This window comes from Acanthopagrus latus, chromosome 1, assembly GCF_904848185.1.
Source record: "Acanthopagrus latus isolate v.2019 chromosome 1, fAcaLat1.1, whole genome shotgun sequence".
Lineage (NCBI taxonomy): Eukaryota > Metazoa > Chordata > Actinopteri > Spariformes > Sparidae > Acanthopagrus > Acanthopagrus latus.
Window position 1 is genome coordinate 5,287,385 of NC_051039.1, and position 21,783 is coordinate 5,309,167.

The 21,783-nt window shown below is 43.2% G+C and overlaps 1 protein-coding gene across 6 annotated transcripts; it reads left to right on the forward strand.

The window, feature by feature from the left end:
- The first annotated feature begins 243 nt into the window (after positions 1-243).
- On the forward strand, positions 244-18,313 carry LOC119021291 (bromodomain-containing protein 4-like). 6 transcript variants are annotated; one of them, XM_037101486.1, is made up of 22 exons: positions 244-368; positions 2,606-2,749; positions 4,738-4,978; positions 5,077-5,169; positions 6,234-6,371; positions 6,464-6,596; positions 7,005-7,351; positions 7,661-8,032; positions 8,259-8,387; positions 9,908-10,129; positions 10,308-10,543; positions 10,627-10,727; positions 10,817-11,074; positions 11,866-11,964; positions 12,086-12,475; positions 12,887-13,513; positions 14,597-14,697; positions 14,850-14,970; positions 15,165-15,298; positions 15,423-15,613; positions 15,827-16,073; positions 16,173-18,313. In XM_037101486.1, the coding sequence occupies exons 3-22, from the start codon at positions 4,850-4,852 to the stop codon at positions 16,239-16,241; spliced, it is 4,137 nt and encodes a 1,378-aa protein (XP_036957381.1). In that variant the 5' UTR covers positions 244-368; positions 2,606-2,749; positions 4,738-4,849; the 3' UTR covers positions 16,242-18,313. The 6 variants fall into 6 exon arrangements, with proteins under 6 accessions (XP_036957381.1, XP_036957425.1, XP_036957417.1 ...); XM_037101530.1 differs by having other exon boundaries at positions 15,830-16,073; XM_037101522.1 differs by having other exon boundaries at positions 11,869-11,964.
- Positions 18,314-21,783: the final 3,470 nt, after the last annotated feature.

A 21,783-nucleotide genomic window follows, 5' to 3' on the forward strand; every position in this document is an offset into this window, starting at 1 on the left:
ATTTATACCACGCCACACTTTTGTGGATAAAAAAAAAACATGCGTTATGACTGAATTTCCTGAATATTCACGGTTATACACGGTTATACGCAATATACACGGTTATTCATTTAAAAGCTCTTTATTTGAACATAATGGGTGAAAGCCAGACTTCGCCTGATAAACAACGACCTGTTTAATGGCTGAAATCGTTACAAAGTATTGCATGATATCACCCCAGGGGAAAGGGGGCGGAGCTCCGGCTGACATTTCGCCTGGCAGACTTCGGCCGTCCTCCGTGCGTCTGACGTCATCGACGTCGAACGGGACTGTTTGTTCTGGATTTGGGGCGAGGAAGGTCCGCGAGCGCTGACAACCAACTGAACAAGGTAAAAATACCGTTTTATGCCTCTGTGTGGACGACATTGGTACACCAAACGAAAGCATACACTTCCGAGGATCCGATAAAAGCTTTACAACGGACATCGGGGGCGTATTTCCCGCGCTGTCAGTGTGCGCTTCGGCAAGAGGAGCATGAGCTGTCTTCGCAGGCCTTGCACCGGTTCGGGCACACGAGATAGATGATTTTTTTTTTGTCTTTTAAATCAGCGCGATTTGGCGTTTTTGTGCGTATTCCGTGTTGTATCTTCCTTATCTTCGCGCTCGTGTTCACGTCGTTTTCGTGGCACAAGACACTCCGTGCTGTCAGGGTGCACGTTAGCTGCAGGTCGCTCTCATGCTAGCAAGTTAGCTGCTAGGCTGTTTGTTTGTAGCCCCGTAGGCCGTATTCGTGACATAAGTTACGTCCTCTCGGAAGCGTAGTTTACGCACGGTGGCGCAGGAGCTCGTGCGGAGTGCGACGTACGTCACTTCGAGAATATCAACCCCGTCCAAGTCGTATTCTGAAAGCCCGTTTACGTGCAGAGCTGTCACTCGCTCTCAGTGGACATGGCGATGCACTGACATTAAAGGTTAGCACGGCGAATGTGTGGCACAAAGTTGTTTTGTAGTCGACTCTGTGTCTCTCAGTCGGTGATAAGTTACGTTATTCACGACACTTAGCGTCGTTAGCTCCTTTGCTCACCTCACACAATGTCAGGTTACCGGTGGTGTGAAGAAGCTAGCTACGTGATGCGAAATAGCAGCAAAATGGCTGATTATATTTTGTAGAATTATTGATGTAGGTGTCAGATTACGTTTATTCGCTTCACTGTCTGCTCGTTTGGTGTTTTTTTTTCTTTTTCTTAGTCTAACCTGCTAGCTGCGACGTTGCTTTTAGCCTGATGCTAACTGTATGCTTTTGCGAAGGCGATTGCACAGTGTAAAGACAGAATAGCTTAGGTGTTTTACGTAGATTTTCGCGATATGTTTGTGTTTTTTTTCAAGCCTCAAACATCATACACGGTAGGCTGGTGAGTTAGATTTGATATAGCATATATTAATGGCAACGTAGTTTGACAGCTAAATTTGTAAAATAGCATGAAACACAACATTGTACGTGGTTTATTAAGTCATTTGCTCCCACAGTCCACTAGAGATACGTCGATTTATGTCTGGAAGCATGTTGTAGTTTTGGTTTCAGTTTAGGAAACATAATGCAGCAGGGAAGATTTTTAACAGACCTGTAACATTAAACGTGCACTTGTCTTCCAATATTTCCAAGCATTATATAGATGTATCTAACAACACAAGCTTGGAAGAGAAAATCAATCTGATTTAAATTTTGATATCAAAGTCTAGGTCTTTGGTTGAAGAAAATAAGCAGATATGGAGGCACAAAACTTGTCTCACAGAGAAACTTCAAAAAGGACCTCAAAGTGCTGCAATATCCACTATCAGTTTACATCTAACAGCTGTCAAAGTTCAAGGTCAGGGGGAAGTCACTGAAACATAAACCCACACAAGATAAACTATAGCACAAAACCTTTAAATAACAACAAGTCTTTGACATGAACATGTTGAAATGTTACACACAAGAATTATAAAACAGTCAAACACTCATATTCATATTCATATTACTGCTCATTGTACCGTCTGATTCCCAGAGGAATGAAGAAGAGAATATACTAATACAGTTTACGTTCATTGACCGTAATGTATGCATGTAGTCCTTTTTTTATGGAAGAATGAAGTTCTGGAAGACTTCGATTGAAGGTCAGATTGATAAATGTGTGTCTTCCTTACAGTGCAGGTAAATGAGGGCTCACAGGAGGATAGAAACATTGGATAGGAAGTAAGGTGAAGGTGTATGCCTGCTCAAAAAGCTTTTGTTTAGCTGTAATAAACTAGGACTAATAATTGTGTAATGTGTGTATTGTGTAAGATAATTTTGGACAGTTGTGTATTATTATTATTATTATTATTATTATTATCATCATACTATTGCCCAGGAGGAATGAACTAAACAGATGCGGCTCCAAATGAAGTGGTTTGATAAAGAGGTGCAGGTGGCATCATGGAGCCATCAGCATGTCATGAAGGAATGCAGCATTTCTTTGTGCTATTTCTGTTTTGTCCAAACACAGTTGGTTGTTTCTCTGTATGATGGGCAAATTTGAGGAAACGGCCCTCATGCGTTGACCTTAATTTTGATCAGGCATTCCTCTTTTATATCCTTCTCTCTCAGGTGTGACATCTGTGTGTTGTGGTTTCCTTGCCCCCACAGCGTGTCACAGATAATCCTCCGGTGTTACCTCAGGAAATCGCCGCCTCACCAACTGAGATATGATCACACAATTGGATTAGATAACAGCTGCACAGCAACAAACATGTGAGTCTTCAGAAAATAAATTGTCTTCTTAATATTTAAATTTGTCAGAATTAACCTTCTTTTTAGGTCTATTTGAAACATTGGGCTCAGCAATGACAATATTTTCATCCTTCAACTCCTATATATTTCTTTTGGATATTAATTTTGGTAATATCAAGCACTTACTGGACATATGTTTTAAAAAGCCATGTATTGCCTACATTTAAACAGCAATAAAACAAACAACCGTTATGACAAGATAAAAAAAAAATTATTTATCCGAGGAAATGCTTGATGATCTCGTCAGATTTTTCCTACCTGCCCTCTCACAAATGGTGCAGAACATTTTGTTCCATCCACCTGTTTGTGGCTCAGTGGCATGAGTGGTACGCCTGTGGAGCAAGGCAGCGTGCACGTGCTGTCTGGTGCAAGATGTGACATCAGTGAGAGGTTTCATTCCTAGAACTATGCTGGAAAGCTGAGAATATTTAAACTTTTATGCACGCCCAAAAAAACGTGATGTGTATCATAGGGGGAATAAAATAGTCTTGCTGGTGATGCATATCTAGCGATGCGCCTTGGTGTGATCAGCAGCTGATTTGAACGTTTCTTCCAATCTGACTTGAAAAACATTTATTTTTTAAAATGTATTTATTTATGTGTCTTTGGACTGTTGTCGCATCTACCATTTCTAGAGGAACAGGACCTTGATGCTGATGTTTATTGTGCATCCATAATTGAACAGGTTGGATCATTGTGAATAGTGTCTGGAATGGTTGATATGGATAGTATTGCAATTCAACAACAAACAGGCTTTGACTTTACATGAAAAACTAAAACTGATTTCCTCTGGAAGTGCCATGCCAACATTACTGAGTGTTTCTTTACCCTAAATTGTGAAAAGGATTTATTTATCAACAGTATCAATATATCACCATATTATTTCTAATAGCTGCTTGAGACTAGCGGTGAACCTTGAGTCAACTATTGACCTACAATACAGCTTCTTGTAAGTCAGAATCATTTAGTTATTTTGCATTTTGAAAGCCTCACACTGTACACAGCATCTCATAGCTTAATTAAATGCTGACCAGGGCTATTTTAGGTGCATAAATCTCTAATGTGTTTACAGCTACCAAGACGAGGCAGAGACGCTGCAGGCAAACGGTCTTCATTTGATTTTAAGCCATGACTCAATATTTAATATTTGAATATTTAAAGATGTAACAAGTTGTAGCTGGTCTGGATTGCAGACATTAGTATGCACATTGAAAAGACATTGTGCATGATCCCTGCCCACACAGACCTTTTGTTAAGACACACTACAACAAAGGAGAGAAATAACAAATGAAGGCAAATTTGATTGCTGTCAGAGCAGTTAACTGACAGTGCCAAAGATGAGATGCCTTGCAAAGTTTTTTCCCTCTCACACACCGATGCCGTTAAAGCTGCTGTTTTAGAGCAACGTGCAGACACTTTGGACTGACACCGAGACAGAGAGAGAAGGAATGTGCTTGATATTGAGTTGATTTTATAATAAGTTGGTTTCAGATTTGAGGTTTGATGATGATGCTGACTGCATCCTGAGAAAGTTGAATCAGAGTTGAGCTGATTCAAAAGCACGGGGACGGTAACATCAGTGGAGCTGCGATTGCCGATTAATTCTTTAGTGATTGAAATAAATTACTTGCCAACTATTATGATAGATTAATCGCTTCAGTTAGAATTAAGAAAAAATGTCAAACATTTGTGGGTTTCAGTTTATTAAATGAGAGGATTTGCTTGACGTTTATGATATTAAATGAAATATCTTGGAGCACTGGCTGGCCCACTTTTAGCTTTAGCAAATTGTGATGAGCATTTTTCTAAAGATTTTGACATTTTATAGACTAAAAATTAAACACTTAATCGCGAAAATAGTGGTATGAATAGTAAATACTGAAAATGATAGTTGGAGCCCGAAACTGTCGTGGCAGCTGTGATGATGCTTTTCTCGATTGTCCCTCCAGAGAGTCGAGTGGGGAGTGTAATGGCCTGAGGGGGCTTCCCCCGGTCCCGCCTGCCCCTGCCAGGTCCAATCTGCATAAACTGTCTGCTCAGCCACTGCAACGCACCTCCGCGATGGGAGACGGACTGGAGGCAGGCAGCAGCCAGAACCCTCCCTCTGCCCCACCGCCTCTCCCCTTCAACCCTCCACCCCCTGAAACATGGAACCCCAACAGGCCCAAACGACAGACCAACCAGCTACAGGTACGCCGCTCTCATTTTGTTTGATCGTATGTCTGAACTGTTTCTGGTGTTTGGACGTCAGTTTGATTGATTTTTATGTGATGTTTCTCTTTTTTCAGTACCTGCTTAAAGAGGTGTTGAAGCCATTATGGAAACACCACTTTGCATGGCCCTTCCAAGCTCCTGTAGATGCCATCAAACTCAATTTGCCTGTGAGTCACATGTTTATGTATGTTTGGGTGCCAGTAGTAAAAGTGAATAGTCCAAAATAAATTGATAGCATCAAGTTAGCTAACGTATTTATTTAAAGGAGCACAATGTTGTTTTGGGGAAGAACTTAAATAAATAAAGAAAAGTCTTCATTGACTGATTTTTATTGACAAAGTAACAACAAACTAACTTTTACTTTGTTTATATGTGGCGGACCCTGCCACCTTGTTGACTACACGCAGTCTCCTGGACCTTATTTTCCTCTGAGAGCAGCTCGTTTTTTTCCTCAGACTTCCTCTTTTGGGCACAATGTTATGGCTGATTTGACTTTGGTCAAATGCAAAATACTAATGATTATCGTAGTCAAAGAGGAGAAACTCGTGGAGGTGGAAAAATACGTGGCGCTGTACTTCCATTGGTCTCTGTAATCCGTCTATGGTTGTTTATTGTTTATTTATTTGTATCCCCCATTAGTTGTAACCAGAACAGCAGCTACTCTTCTGAGGTTAACAGTTTAGCTTTTCAGGAGATGAATGTGAAAGTGAAACAACACGCCGAATACTCTTGTTGCGCTTTAAGCTTGTGGTGCTTAAAGCGCCAAAAGAAAATACATTTCAAAAACTCAAATCGAAATCATTACCCCGTTAATCAAGATAGTCCCCAGACCTTGTAGTGAGCAGTTTCATGTAGGAACTATTTTCTTTGGACCAAACTACACCCACCAACCGTGTCAAAGCAGCCTGCATCTGCTCATGATAGCGCAGGATTTAAACATCAATGGCATCTTCCTCTGCTGAGCTGCAACGTTAAACTAGCTTGTGTATGGTGTTTCTTTAATTAGCTACATGGAGAATTCTTGTTAGTAGAATAAAGTCAATCTTGGTTTTGATTTGACTGATATATTTTACGGATAACAAGGGTTTGTTGAATGTTGACAAATGACGCAGTAATATGAATCTTTCTTTGGGCCTGATGAAAGAGGATGAGACTCAAACATACATTGTCTCTTTGCCTGCTTTTGTTTAGAATAGATACTGATCTAATACTGCTCTCTGTCTTCCTGAAGGACTACTATAAGATCATCAAGACCCCTATGGACATGGGCACGATAAAAAAACGCCTGGAGAACAACTACTACTGGAATGCCCAGGAGTGTATCCAAGACTTCAACACCATGTTCACAAACTGCTACATCTACAACAAGGTCAGCCACCGCATGTTGCTTGAAGTTCAGGATGTAAAGCCTCCGTCCAAAGAGCGTGTGACTTCTAAACATGTGGGTGTTTGTGTGTTTAGCCTGGAGATGATATTGTCCTAATGGCGGAGGCCTTGGAGAAGCACTTTCTCCAGATGATCACACTGATGCCGCAGGAGGAGACGGAGATTGCCGTTGTCACCAAGGGACGACGAGGGGGCAGACGTGAGCCAGGTGTGACTTTCAGATGTAGTATGAGCTTAAGTGTCACTTAAATGCTGTTTTTGTTGCATCAAGAGCCTCCATCTTCCTTTCAGTAGCAGTGTTTTTTGTGTGTGTCCTTGATGAGACTGTAATGTGGAGCTGCCATGACTTGATTGCAACGGCGAGTAAATTGTACTAACCTAACCAGTCAAGCTTGTTCAAGCCAAGTTCTTCTTTTGTCTGTTCTGGTTGTTCCTCTTCATCAGCTACACCTATCACGGAACATTTATTGTTTAATCAAATCTGGATGTCGGGTGAATCATCATAATCTGTCCAACAGGTTTAAGTTCCTTCCTGGACACGATGGCAGTGTTGTTGTTTTTTTTAATGCTTGATTTAATATTTGTGATCTTCATGTGTTTATTTTATTCCTTCCAGGTCTGATCAAGTCAGATTCAGGCCATGAGTCATCGTCCCCCTCCACCACCCCCCACACACGAGGCTTCTCCTCCCCTTCGACCACCCCACAGACCCGCGCCGCACCTGTCCCTCAAGGCCCGCCCACCCTGTCTCTGGGCCAGCCTCCGCCCCCACGTGTGCCTCCCACACCACCCTCCCACGCACCATCACATGCACCATCACATGCACCCCATCTGGGACCTGCGTTTCCCCTCTCAACACCTGACATCCTGGCCCAGGGCATGACCTCTGTTCCCCCTCCAGCCCCAACGCACCAAGGCCTCCATCCTGCCCCGATGCTGCAGAGCAGCCCTTCCCTCATCAAGGTGAGGAGAAGTCAGCAGGCACTGGGTGTCTGTAGTTCTTTAAAAATGTCTTAAAATGTTGTCATACTAAAGTCCCAAAATGTAAGATCTTGATGGCCACATTTGGTCTGATTGTATTCATCCAGCTTTTTAATTTTTGGTCAAGCTCCACTTCTTGAAAGTCCACATTTCTGATGATTAATCTTAAATTTGATAACCTTGAAGGGTCTTTAAAAGCATGAAAATGAGTGATAACTGTTGACACCCTGTAATTGATCACAAGTTGATTTGTTGTCATTTTCTAACCTCTGATCTCTGACGCACCAACAGCAAAGGAAGAGCCAGAAGAGGAAAGCAGACACCACCACACCCACGGCCAACGACCAGCTCAGTGAATCATCTCCGGTCTCTGCCGAGACTCGGCCGCGCCGAGAGAGCAGTCGTCCGTCTAAGCAACCCAAAAAAGAACCTTTGCAGCCGGACTCTCAGCATCACCTGGGAGGCGGTTTGGAGACGGGAGGGACAGTCACGCAGAAGCGGCAGGATCAGCTGCGTTTCTGCGCGCGCCTCGTCAGAGAAATGCTGTCTAAGAAACATGTATCATACGCCTGGCCATTCTACAAGCCTGTTGACGTAAGAGCTCTTGGCCTCCATGACTACCACGACATCATCAAGCACCCCATGGATCTCAGCTCCATCAAGGTGATTCTATAAGGATCCGGTAACATGTGTAATTGACCTTGTGTGATCTGTATTATATATTGTATGTAACTTATTTGTTTTACTTTACAACAAACCTTTTTGTCATTTAAAAGAATAGTTCCAAAACTCCCCATTTGCTTAGCAATCCACTAAAATGTAAAGAAGGTTTTAAAAGTGAAAGAATTTGGATGGGTTCTGATCGAGGCGGTTCATTTGTCTCCTTCAGAAAAAGATGGACAACAGACAGTACAGAGACGCTCAAGAGTTTGCCGCAGACGTCCGGTTGATGTTCTCTAACTGTTACAAGTACAATCCCCCAGACCACGACGTGGTTGGCATGGCGCGCAAATTACAGGTAAGCAACATAATGATCGCCATAGCGATCCACAATACACAACACCTTGTGGACCAACTTGTTTCTCCTACTCTGTTGTTTAAGTCTTTAAAACTGAGTTAAGATATAATTTTACTCGGGGCCCTTCAACAAGCTATGGTAATACTGCAGTTACTTTTATTATTTCAGTTTATTATGTCCTTTAGTGTTGCATACAATCATCTGTATGTATATGGAGACTTGAAGGATAAATTCATCCAGAAAGGAGAATTCAGTCACGTTCTCCTCACTCTCATGCTGATGGGAAGTCGGGTGAAGCTTTGTTTTTCTTAAATCATTTGTGGACAGAAAAACACAACGTGGCTCCATAAAGATTATCCTGCGTAAGAAAAATCTCCAGAATCCGCAAAATCCCAAATTGATTTTTTAAAAGATGTTATTTACACTCATTCTTTGCTGAAATTTTTACTGTAGCTGCTACTGTTTAGCTTTCGCATTAGCATCAACCCGTCCGGAGAGGGTGCACGAGCTCGACTGCATGTGTTGAGTGTAAAAAACTTTTTCTAATTAGTTTAGGATCTCCGGTAATCTAGAGATTTATGGTTATGCCAGACAAACTGTATGTAGCCATTTGTTTATTCATTTTAAGTCCCCATCTTCTTCAGTTGTTTAGGAGAATTCTGCAACATCATTTTGCGGCGAAGCTCTAATGTTTCCTGGACTATAAAACCTCACCCACATGTCCATCAGCATGAGGTGGACTGACTCAAACATTTCGGGTGAACTTATCCTTGAAAGGACCCCGAGTGTCTACAATCTTCCCGACAGGATGGAGGCAGCAGATTTATGCCCATTATTTAGAAATAAGATGTTAAACAAGCTCACGTGGGTGTAATGTCAGTGTTTTTGCACTGTTACCTGGCACCATGTAAGATCCAGCTCAGAGTCAGCAAACACCCAAGTTTGTTATTCCCATGTTAAACAAATCTATCTTTGTTTTCTCCCTCTGTTTGTTCACGTGGCCGATAACACAGCTGTTGAGTTTGTTTGCTGACTCACAATGCAGAACAGATAAAGTAAATCTCAGTATTGTGGCAACGTTGTGTCAACTAATGCAATTTATGGATATGGTGACAATGCACTTTGTGTCTTTTCAGATATTTGAAAGCAGTTTTGCACAATTTATTGATTTATAGCTTTATTTATTTCTTTACATGAAGTTAACTTTTATTAAATGTGCTGTTATAATTTTTAGTAGTTGTGGTTGTAATAGTACTACATATTTATTAAAAACAAATAAGATGTTTCTAATTTACACAAGTGTTCGGTTTCAGTCAATGAAACATGATAAACGTCTCCATGTAGATGCACAAGACTCAGGGCTAGATCGTTAGAATATTTTAATTTAAAGTGTATTATATATCTAACATGTATTAAGACCTGTAAATAGAAAAAAATTCTGAATGTCATATTTGTTGTTGTTCTTCTGCGCTGTTTGTGCCTTTTGTGGTTCGGTTTCCTGACATCCTCTGTCCCGACAGGACGTGTTTGAGATGCGTTTTGCCAAAATGCCTGATGAGCCAGAGGAGCCCGTCCCTGTTCCCACCCCGTCGTCGGCCCTCCACCCTGCCCCCTCTAATCGACAAGCCCCGCCTCTTTCTGCTGTCTCGGAAGACGATAGCTCCAGTACCTCGGAGTCGGAGTCCTCCGCGGGAGACTCAGAACACGAAAGGCAACAGCGATTGGCTGAGTTACAGGAACAGGTTAGAGGATGGAAAATGAAGGGGGAGGGAGGCTTATGAGACGCGACAGGTGGGTGGGCCACGCAGAACAGCTTTACCGAACGTGGGTGAATGCTGAAACACGGAGAAACTACTGTCCAAGCTGCTGTCTTTCCATCTCCTAAGACCACAACTGTGTGTGTGTGTTTGTGTCCTGTAGCTCAAAGCTGTCCATGAACAACTCGCAGCACTGTCGCAGCCCCAAGCCAGCAAGCCCAAGAAGAAAGAGAGGGACAAGAAGGAGAAGGAGAAGGAGAAGAAGAAAGAAAAGCACAAGAAGAAGATGGGAGCAGAGGAAGCTGTGGAGACACCTCCAACTGTCGTGCTTCAGACTTCTAAGAAAAACAAGAGCAGCAAGGAGCTGAACATTGTTAAGAAGGAGAGGAAGAAGCCTGGGTAGGTGTTGGAGAGGTCATAAGATAAGTGATGTTATTGTAGCTGCAATAACTGGAGCTAATCTGATCATTTGTCAATCACAGTAAGAAAGAAGGAGTTAAAAATAGCCGCCCACCTCTGCCGCCTCAGCCTGGGCCAACTCCTCTCGTCCCCTCCGCCTCTCTTGAAGCAGAGGATGACATAGGTATGTATGAGAGACATATGTTGGAGCAGGATTTTTGTTTGTTTTGAAAGCGCTCTCCAGATCAATCTTCCATTTTGCTTCCTCCTCAGATGCTTTCGGGGGCGTGTCCACTGAGAGGGGCAAGCCGATGTCGTACGAGGAGAAACGCCAGCTGAGCCTGGACATCAACAAGCTGCCCGGCGACAAACTGGGCCGCGTCGTGCACATAATCCAAACGCGCGAGCCCTCGCTGAAGAACTCCAACCCGGATGAGATCGAGATCGACTTTGAGACTCTGAAGCCCTCCACGCTGAGAGAGCTGGAGAAATACGTGTCCAGCTGCCTCAAGAAGAAGAAAAAGCCATCAGGTAGGTTGTTCGTGTGTGTTTATCCACACCTCTTCTTTTTGAGGATTGTCATATGACTTTGCAGGAGTGCTGTTGTTCTTGAGTCACAGCACTTGTCTAGGATGGTCTTGTTCTGCCACTCAGGATTAAATAATGCATTTAACCTTTTTTACTGTACATGCTGTGCGTCAGTTTTAAAAGTGTCAATAGCAGACACAGTTGATTTCAGATAATCTCAGTTTTTGCATGTAATGATCATATGTTTGTTATGTTACGATACACAGTGTGATGATAATTTGAAATGAATAATTCAGTATTTTGCAAAATCGTCTGGTTTGCTTTCAGTCAGGGAGTTGGATGATATGATCATATATGTTTGTCAAAATCAGGATGAAAAATGTCCCAATCACTTTCAACCAAAAATAGCGAGACATCCATACATCTAAATACTCTCAAAAATGCCGTTTTATCTGGACTTTAAATTTGAGTCTACACTCAGCAGCTGGTTAGCTTAGCATAATGATCCACGCTGCTTGCTTGGCTTTGTGCGATTGTAAGATAACCAGGCTGCTGTAGCCTTTTTATTAGCACATTATGAATCTTCTCATCTAGTTTTTCAGAAACGTTTGCGTTAGCATCGTTATTATGAGTTCATTCATCTATCGCGGCCCTGTTTGCAAGTCATCAGGTATATTGTCAAAAAGTGTAGCTCACAGTTGCTTTTGTTCCTTCATACTGGCAACATTTTGTGTGCCTACACAGAAGCTGTCAGTCCATCACTTTCTGAATGTTGTTTATGTGTTTTGTCGCAGCAGAAAAGCCTCTGGAAACAACAAATGTGACAAAGATGAAGACGGGATCCTCATCTTCAGACAGCAGCGACTCCTCTGATAGTGAAGACTCTGAGAATGGTAACGTTAACGCACAACAGCTGTCAGCATGTCTTATTTTGAGAAACATAGCTGTAGTTCTTTATAACATCAACTTTCCTCGTATTTCTACCATATATTTCATAAACCGTTTGTCTATCAGGGCTGGTTCCCAAGCAGCAGAAGAAGACCTCGTCTAACAAGGACACCAAGAGACCCCACCAGCCCCTCAGTAGCGGAGCGGGCCCAGTCGCTCCTCAGCCTCAGATTCCGCCTCAAGTGGTCCAGTCCAAACCACCGTATGTCCCGCCGCCGCCTGTCCACGTCCCTGTCCCGTCTCTGGACTCGTCCCAGCTGTTGAGCTCTGGATTTGATCCTCTGGCTCAGTTCATGAACCCTCACCTGACGCAGTCGAACACAGAGCCGAATCCAACCATTACTACGGCCGGTGCCCCCGTCGTGCCCGGCCTCCTAAACGCGAACACACCCACCGGCCAGACGCCCACCGAGACGCATCCTTTCCTAAACCAACATCCCATCTTACCTTCACCAGGTGTGTATACTTCAGGTATCACATTAGAACTTGCATCTTTTGATTATTTCCTTTATCAATCGTCATCACTGAGCAGATCCTCACATCTCAGAAGCTAGAAGAGCCAAATTTTCGTCAATTTGACACTTGATAGTCACTTAAAGAATTGTGATCATCAAAATTGCTGTAGATTAAGCTTCCATCAGTCGACTGATCGATTAATCAGCTTACTGTCTCAGCACAAATGTTTTTCATATGTGTTAACTTCACATCCCAGAACTCATTTTCTTGTTTTTTTGTTTTTGGACTGTGGCTTGTTTGCTTAGCATATCATCTTAAAATTTCAAGACAAATTTGCAGGAAAGATCTTTTGTTTTTTCTAAAAATGAAAACATCTGTTCTCCTCCATCCCTGTCCTCGTACCGTCTGCAGCGATCCACAATGCTCTACCCCAGCAACCATCGAGACCGAGCAACCGAGCAGCGCCACTTCCTCCAAAAATCCTGCAGCCTCCCCCGTCCTCACTCCCCACCCTGCCTCCATCCTCCTCACCCCAGCTTCAGCCCTCGCTTCCACTCACCCTCCCCCAGCCCGTCCCGCGCCCCCGCGTCCCTTCACCCCCATCGCATGGCATCTTGGGCACCCTCTCGGCGCAACCCCCACAAGCCCTGCTGGAGGACGACGAAGAGCCGACGCCCACCAGCGCTGACATCACGCCCCTCAGTCAAGTTCACACCTTCTTGCAGTCGCTCCAGCCTCGACCCACCCCGCAGACCCAGCCGCTGCACGCGCACACCCATTCACCTGCGCAGGTCGCCTCTCAGCTGGTGCCGTCGCTGCACACGCAGGCTGTGACCACGCCCACCCCGCCCCTGATGCAGCGGCACAGCTCAGGCCACGCGCACATGCGGCAGCCGTTCCCACATACGCACACGTCGGCGTCGCAGCAGCAGAAGGGGGTGGCCCTGCAGCAGAAGGTACAACAGATGCAACAACAACAACATCAACAACATCAACAGCAGCCATCACCGCGCAGCAAGCCGGAGCCTTTCTCAACAGGTAAGATATGTTTGAGGGCAACGGCCAGTGTTTAGGAGTTTCCAGCGTAGCCAACATATTTGATTTCCGATCAGCGCAGTCTGATTACCAGCTTGAGATGTGAGAATTGATTTGGCATTGAGAGCCTTTTGTCATCAGAGGATAGTCGGTGGGTTTCGTGACTGCATTTCTTCAGCAATGTGTGCCTCCTTTTGTTCTCCACACGGACTGTTTACCTGCATGCAGATTAAAAACTGCTTAAACAGGATTGGTCAACGGTTGTCAGACTACAGACAGAAACCAGAACATTTCCAGTACCACAGGATTCTGCATTCATATGCAGGTAGCTGTTACCACAGATTACTGGTTCCTAAATTGAGGGTCCAGAAAGGAAAAACATATATTTTTTGTTGCACAAAATTAAGTTATAATCACTGCAAAAAGAAAGTACGGTTAGGCCTTCAAAACCAAACCAACAATAAGTCAGACAATAACATGTTGTTAAACCCCATAATCACAACGAGAACATTGTGATTATGGGAATTAAACAGCCGCTTTGCTTAAAAGGGTAAAAGGAAGTTGACTAATTTTAAAGTCAGACCAGGACTTCAACACAGGAATGTGTTCGTGTTTGTCATCAAAAGGGCTGCAGCTAACAGTTAATCCATGGATTATTTTATGGATTAATTGACAGTCAATAGTGAAAAATGTCCATCCCAGTCTCAAGTCTGAAGTGTTATCTTTAATTGTCCTGTTTTTCCAGGTCAAAACCACCGATATTCAGTTTAATATGATTTTTAAAAAAAAACAGAAAAGCAGGAAATCTCCATATTGTCATATGGGACTTGTGCTGATTAGACTGTTCTAATTACATACTGAATTACCTACACACTGAAAGCTACTGAGCAGTGTTAAATTCAAAGCACTGTGGTTATTGTGATAATTGTAGTCTGAGATTGAGATCATTTTTATGTGGAAAATGTAGCACTAGACTTGGGAACCGCTACACATTAAATATTGTAGACGTTACTGCACAGTTGAGTTAAATTCTGTGCTGAACTGAAGACTGAAGAACATGCGATATCTCTTCTCCTGTATTTCTAGGTTGCCTGCGTGAGAGCCCTTCTCCCCTGATGATGCACTCTCCTCAGATGCCTCAGTTCCATCCGATGGGACAACAGTCACCCTCACAGACCAAGAAACATGTGAGTCATCCACCTACCTCTGTGCTCTGTGTGTTAGTGTGTGTCAGCAAAACAAAATATTAAAAAGAAAACTCATCTGTTTTAATGCTGAGAGACGTTGTGATTCTTGATAATGGACTCTTTGCATGTCATTGTGACGTGTCCGCCTGCAGGAGCAGAGGTCCAACCTGGTGGCCGTCAAAGAAGAGAAACCTTCCCAGTCGCCGGTTCTGCCGCCCTCGCCCTTCAGCCCTGCCATGCGTCAAGACTCACACAAACCGGACAGCAAACACAGTGAGTGTCCGAATCTTAAACAGCAGGATCTCTGTTCCTACCTGCAGTCACGGCCATGTCATGTCTTCTGTGACTCTTGAGTTCAGACAGATTTTCTACGTCTATCTACATCCACTTTATGGAAACATTTTTTGCTCATTATCTCAGTTTCTGCCTGCCTGGTTATTTAAGCTGTAAATGTGTGTCTCCTACAGGGTTGGATCTAAAGTCAATGGATGGTTCTCGTCCTGGTTCTCGCCTCCCAGACTCTCCAGCGCCCCCCTGCTCCCAGCAAGACATCAAAATCAAACAAGAGCCCAAAACTCCCATTGCTCCCAAGAAGACACAGGTGTGTGATGAGACGGTGATGCTTTTAGACACATTACAGCCACACCACACTTTTGTTTGGTTTGTCTGTGATCTCTCCTTCCATTTAAACGTTTTCTTAACCCCCTCTCCTCGTCTTCTCCCAGGATGTGAAGTTAAAGAACATGGGTTCTTGGGCCAGCCTCGCTCAGAAGTCCCAGTCGACGCCGGCCTCCGCCGTGCGCTCCTCCAGCGACAGCTTTGAACAGTTCAGGCGGGCCGCCAGGGAGAAGGAGGAGAGAGAGAGACAGCTGAAAGCCCAGGCAGAGCAGGCGAGGAGGGAGCAGGAGAAGCTTCGGTAGGTTGGAGGAAGACGGAGAAGTTTGTAACAGGGAAAGAAGCAGAAACAAAGGGATGTAATGAGTGAATGAATGAATGAATCTATTAAGTATATATAAAGTATCATGTTGTTTCTGCATGTTTAATATATATTTAGCCTTTGTTCAGTAAATGTTAGAGCTCACGGACCTGCTGAAGTCAGACACTGAACTTATTTACATTTTTCTTCCAGTAGCCGCGACGACGAGGACACCATCGAGCACGCGCGCCGAGCACAAGAAGACGCCCGCCGTCGCCAGGAGCAACAGTCACCACTTGCTCCGACACCTCCAGCTTCCACCCCTCCCACTCACTCCCCACAGGCCCCACCTGTACAGCAACAGGCCCCGCCCCCGCCCTCCGCGGCTGCACAGAACACTCCCGACCAGCAGAGGGAGATGGCCCGCCGCCGTGAGCAGGAGAGGCGCAGGAGAGAGGCGGTACGCACCAAACTATCTTTAAAAGAAACACTGATTTCTGGTTTTGTAAAAAGGACTCTCCTCTTTTAATGCTTCCCGTTGTTCTCGTCTCCTCTGCAGATGGCTGACACCATCGACATCAACTTCCAGAGCGACCTGATGGCCATCTTTGAAGAGAATCTGTTCTGAGAGGGATAAAGCCGATAATGGGAGTGAGAGAGGGACACAGTAGACACACAGACACAGTTTAACACAAGCATATAAACCACAAAGCTCTGATGCACCTGGTCGCTGCTCACTCACACACACACACACACATAAACAAACACACACATAAATAAACACACACACAACTTGATAGTAACTGTCCCTTTCTCTCAGTAGTTGAAACAGCTGGCTTGTGTCATGTGAATGAGAGGGGGGAGTTAAATTAATGCCCTCTTCTTTTCCTCCAACCTCAGATACGTTTTGGTGTCTGGTTTGGTGTTTATGGTTGTTTCCACGGACGGCAGGTCGAATTTAAAAAAAAAAAAAAAAAAAAAAAAAAGGACAGTGAAATGATAAGTCGGCTCCCTCGAGCAGAAACAAGAAAGACAGGATGAACAGGAGGGGACAGAACTTTTACATTTAAAAAGATAAATAATGTCGGCGAAGAGGTGAATTTAATTTAAGAAATTAAGTTGACAAACCTTATTCTCTAGTGTCCTGAGAGGAGAGAAGATGGTTTAAAAAGCAACGGGTGAACAAATTACAAATGGACAGATCACTTTTTTTTTTTTGTTGGTTTTTTTTTCCTCTCTTTTAATTATGTCTCTTAAAAAAAAAAGAAAAAAGAAGATATTTGAAGCTGGATTTTAGCTGCGAGGGGTGGGCTGGTGTGGTCTAGTTTAGTCAGGCCCAGCGGTCGTCTGAGAGTCGTTCGCTTTCCTCAGGACACGGTGGGAACGCAACAGCCCCGGCCACATTTACACACTTTTCTAAGACACCCTTCCTCCCTTCACTTCCTTCTAATTCTCTCTTCACTCACTAATTGGAGAGCTGGAGACTTCAGGTGGTGCTCGGTCTGCGTGAACATCCGAGGGCGACGAGGAAGGAACATTTTAAAAAGTCTCCGAGTGTGTCCTTTGCCTTAGCGCTCTGGCCTGTAAACTAACAATCATACCCTGCAAATTATACATGTTATATATATATAAATAGATACATGAATATATATTATATACGACGAAAAGTCACCGAAAAAGAACATGAGAGGAATTTGGATTTCGGGGGAGCAAAGCTCGTCTCTGTGTTCATCTCTGAGCTCTGGTTTTGATTTTGTAGAATTTACTGTAAAGAAGAAAAAAGAAAAAAAAGAAAAAAAAAAAACTTTTTTATGATTCTATTGAGAGGATTGTTTCGTCTGTCTTATTCTCTCTCATAACTTTTTTCTGTTCATTTTTTTTTTTTTTTCTCGACTCTATGCCAAAACCGATCTATTGAGTGCTGAAAGTTCATTCACATTTTTTTACATGTAAAATGCATTTTCTTTTCACTTTATATTAAAGGCTATGTTTTTATTGCTATTTAATTTTCCTTTTACCCCCTTTTTAAATCCGAAGTCATGCAGCAGTTTTTGCTCTGTAATAGCTTGAAGAAGCGGTTCCAAAATCTCTGTACGCCCCCGTCATTCTGTAGGTGTTCGATATCTGCACTTAACTACTTCTTTACTGGCATCTTTTTAATTACTTCCTGACATCATGTACATGTTTTGTTTTTCTTTTTTTTTAGCCTCTCTTAGCCGTCGCGTCCTCCACTATCTCCCTCACAGCTTCTACAGTCTGTATAATAGGTTTTTTGTTTTGTTTTGTCTTTTTAGTTTTTATTTTTTAAAAAATCTTTCATCGTCCATGGTAACTCTTTCGGGATGTCGTGTGCCATTGTGTGTTTCTGGAGGCAGGAGCCTTTCCTGGTTTCCTTAGGTTGGCCCAGAGATCTGTGAGTGTTTTCGATTCTATAATCACTTCTTTTTTTTTTTTTCCCCTAAATGTTTCATTCATTTCTTTTTCCCCCTTTCATATTTGATTGTTTCTGAGTTTACCGGTATTCTTCTTTTTTTCTTTTTGCTTTCTCTGATTTTATTTTACCCAGAACAACCTGTTGGTATGTTGGTGAGTGAGACATTGAGGTCAATAGATTCATCTTGTTCAGATTATGGAGTACAACATCTTTTTTTAAGAAAAGTATTAAAATAATATTTAAAAAAAAAACAAACAAACCTGTAAGAACCTTGTGTTTGTCTTCTGTCTTCCTCACTGTGAGTTGTTCTTACAGTTCACTGTGTTATGTGCGGTTTTAAATCATCAACCCTGCTGTAGTTGGCACGTTTTAGCCACATGGGGGCGCTATATAGAAGAGACGAGGTCAGGTGAAGATGGAGCTCTGATTCACTGGTATGTACTTAACATACCCTATAAAGTCAAAAGTATGTGGACGCCCCCCATCCATGTACTTCTGTTACCTTTTACACTACAGCTGTTTTTTTTATGGTTTTGGCTCCATGCAGCATATTTTAGATTGTTTTTGGCAGCAGTTGTTTAAGTTCGGTACTTCAACCAAAGTCCCAAAGTATCTGATTTTAAATGTACCTGAGTAACAGAAGTTAATTATAAACACATTTACGTACATGTATATACTGGGTCGATCAATATATTCAGCTTGTTTGTATCATTTATTGGTGAGGGATTAATCTAAGATTGTGCTGCTGCAGCTAGTAATCTACAAAGTAACTGGAGTGTTCAAATAAATGTAGCGGAGGAGAATATTTTGTAATGGAGTAGAAGTTTAAAAGTGGCAGGAAAATGGAAATACTTTTAATACTTTAAAAACACGTGCAGTTCTTGAGTATGTGTACTTGCACAGCAGCCCTTAACCACAAACCCCAGCTGACACCTTTTGGTAAAAACTGGGACACTGAATGAAAACCAGACTCAATAATAACCAACATCAGCGGTGAACCGCACTGATGCTGTTGTGGCTGAACGACGGGGTGAGTCCGTGCAGCCGGGCTCCAAAACCAGACGAGCTGTAGCAGCAGCAGACTGGAATATAATGTCCAGCTTCTTGTTTTTTATGTTTCAGAAGCATTTTAATGAACATTTAACAACTTGTTTTAAAATGTCAACAACCATTAAGACATAAAATGGGTTGAATTGGTTTGAGAAGACGTTATTTGAGGGTGTAAATAACGTCTTTTCAAACCAAATTTGGGATCTTGAGGCTTCAATTACGCCAGATGAGCCGTATATACTATCGGCTAGTTTAATCTACAGCAGCACATCCCATTCTACACACGTCCTCTGAGAAACCTCTATACTCTCTCTTTAAAAAAGTTTCACCTTCATCCTCCAGTTTCTATCACAAAGTCTCAAACTGCCACATTTGGAGACGTGACGCTCTGACAAGCAACTAGTAACTAAACGTAGTGGAGTAGAGGTACAAAAGCTGGAAAAAAAACAAACAAAAAACATGGAAATACTCAAGTAAAGTCACTCGAATTTGCGCTTTACATCTCAGCACTGCAGACGGTGGAGGTGAAGATGGCGTCAGATGAAGTGTGATCGCAACACGAAACTAACTAACTAACCAAACAAACAACAGAAAGGAAGTGAAAGTAAAGTGAGTCAAAAATTAAGTGGACACAAGGTTTCACAAGGTGTTGGAGGAGATCTGGGCCAGTGTGCAGGATGTACTCTGACAACACACACACACACACACACACACACACACAAACAAAAAAACCCAGAGGATGTTGTGGTTGAGACCAGCTCAGACCAGCTGCCGGCAGACAGAGGGGTTAAACGGATCACAGAAGCGAGCTTGGACGACGCCTCGACCCTCAAGTCCCGCACATCTGCAGCCTCGGCTTGCTCGAACGCGCTGCTGAAACTATGTAGACTGTTGTTTGGAACTGTATCCTAAAATCTGTGTCTGCTGTGGCCTTGAGCGCTGATAACCCTGCTGCTGCTGCTGCTGCTGAGTGGATCTGTTCTCTTCAAATGCTCTTTATCTCACCAAGCGAGCAGAAAAGCTCCCCCCCCGCCGCCCCGCCCGTCCATCGCCTTTGACTTTCAAATGAGAGCCCTTGTGTGTTTTTTTTCTTTCCCTTTTTAAAAGTCAAACCAGGGCATGACAGAAATTTACTGCGGGTCCAAAACCCACCACTTGGAGGAGAGGTGAGCGAAACTAAATGTGGGAAAACTGCCAAGCGAGGGCCCTGAATTTATCAGGTGAGGATGAGAAGGGGCCAGCATTAAGATAAGGGACGCTCGCTTCTCCCTCGCCTAGATAAGAAATATACACAGGACGCAGAGTGAGCAGAGTGTGAGTTATCTGGAAGTGAGATTTAGAAATGTTTCGGGGAACCAGGGAGCGTTTGCGGCTTAATGAATAAAAGAAGTGAGAGTGTGTGACGTGGGGTGAATGAATAGCAGAGAAGGAATGAGAAACATTAGTTACAACTGCGTGTGGCAACAGATACTCGAGAGCTGCGAGTGTTGACCGAGCCGTCATGTGATCCTCTCATGGAGGCAGAGAGGCAGATCTGCACTTGTACAGCCTCTTCTGTTCAGGTCCACTTTGTTCTGTATCTGAGCAGAAAGGTACATTTGCTAATTCATGTATTCAAGCACAGTTTGTTTTGGTTTTTTTTTCATATTTTATTTGTTGTGTCCTGTTTCGTTAGACGTAGGCCGAATACTTCCTCTGCGTTTCGGAGGGAAGCCCTCGCAGGAAAAGTCTTTGTTTGGTTCCTGATCCTTTAATACAAAGCAAAGTCGACTTGTTGCATCATGTCCGTGGTTGCATGTGAGCGCTGGCTGTGACCGATTCCACCCAAAACATGTTTTCTGTTTGAATTCAAGAGGCCTGAAGAGGATTATTATTATATTTATCAAGGAGATAAACAGCATTTGTGTAGCAGAATTGGGTTAAATGCCTCCTGACACGTTAAGTTAATTCATTTTGTGATCTTTGACAGGTTCTGACACCCTCGTTTGGAGACACTGGATAACGAGATGACACAAGACTAGAGCTGCTGCAGATAACCGGTATTGACAGTAAGTGTGATGTTGAGGAAATTAAATTTCACGTAAATAATCCAGCGCCTCTTTAGTGGTTTCCGTTTCTTTCTGTTCTCCTATTGTTGTAGTAGACGGAACAGAAAAACAAGAAGAGAAAGCTTGCAGATAGAGTGAAGTGTGTCTTTGCAGCAACTCACTGATTTACTACTTCTGTGCAAAATCATGTTTAAAACAAAAAAGTCCTCTCTGGCTACACAGAACCTCCACCTCCACCTCCACCTCCCTGCACTCGTATGTTCATTTAACAAAGAAGACAGACAGTAAACAAAGATGAGAAGAGAAGGATCTGGTGCTAAATGCTCCACTTTGTTTACTAGCTCATCACCATTTTCTGCTTTGTCAGTAACAAACAGCTTCCTGTTGTGTCTGGATATGAGCTGACCTGTGACGGGGAACCGAAACTGAAAAGTCTTGTGCCGTAAAAAAAACCCAATAAACAGCGAGCTGAAAGACGCTAAAATGCTCCGAAACAGCTGCATCTCACGATCTCACAGCAATCAAACACGTTTCACGTTGAACCAATTCAGCAAACTGAAGAAAAAAAAAAGTCCCACATTCCCCCGGGTACTGTAAGTGGCAGGACCACATGGAGGCCTGCTTCCCGCTCATTTACA

What these genes read in the sequence shown, in the direction of transcription:
- LOC119021291 (XM_037101486.1), top strand. Translation starts at nt 4,850, where the DNA reads ATGGGAGACGGACTGGAGGCAGGCAGCAGCCAGAACCCTCCCTCTGCC. An exon ending in GCATGGCGCGCAAATTACAG is followed by an intron (nt 8,388 to 9,907) that starts GTAAGCAACATA and finishes CTGTCCCGACAG; the next exon opens with GACGTGTTTGAGATGCGTTT. An exon ending in TTGCTCCCAAGAAGACACAG is followed by an intron (nt 15,299 to 15,422) that starts GTGTGTGATGAG and finishes GTCTTCTCCCAG; the next exon opens with GATGTGAAGTTAAAGAACAT.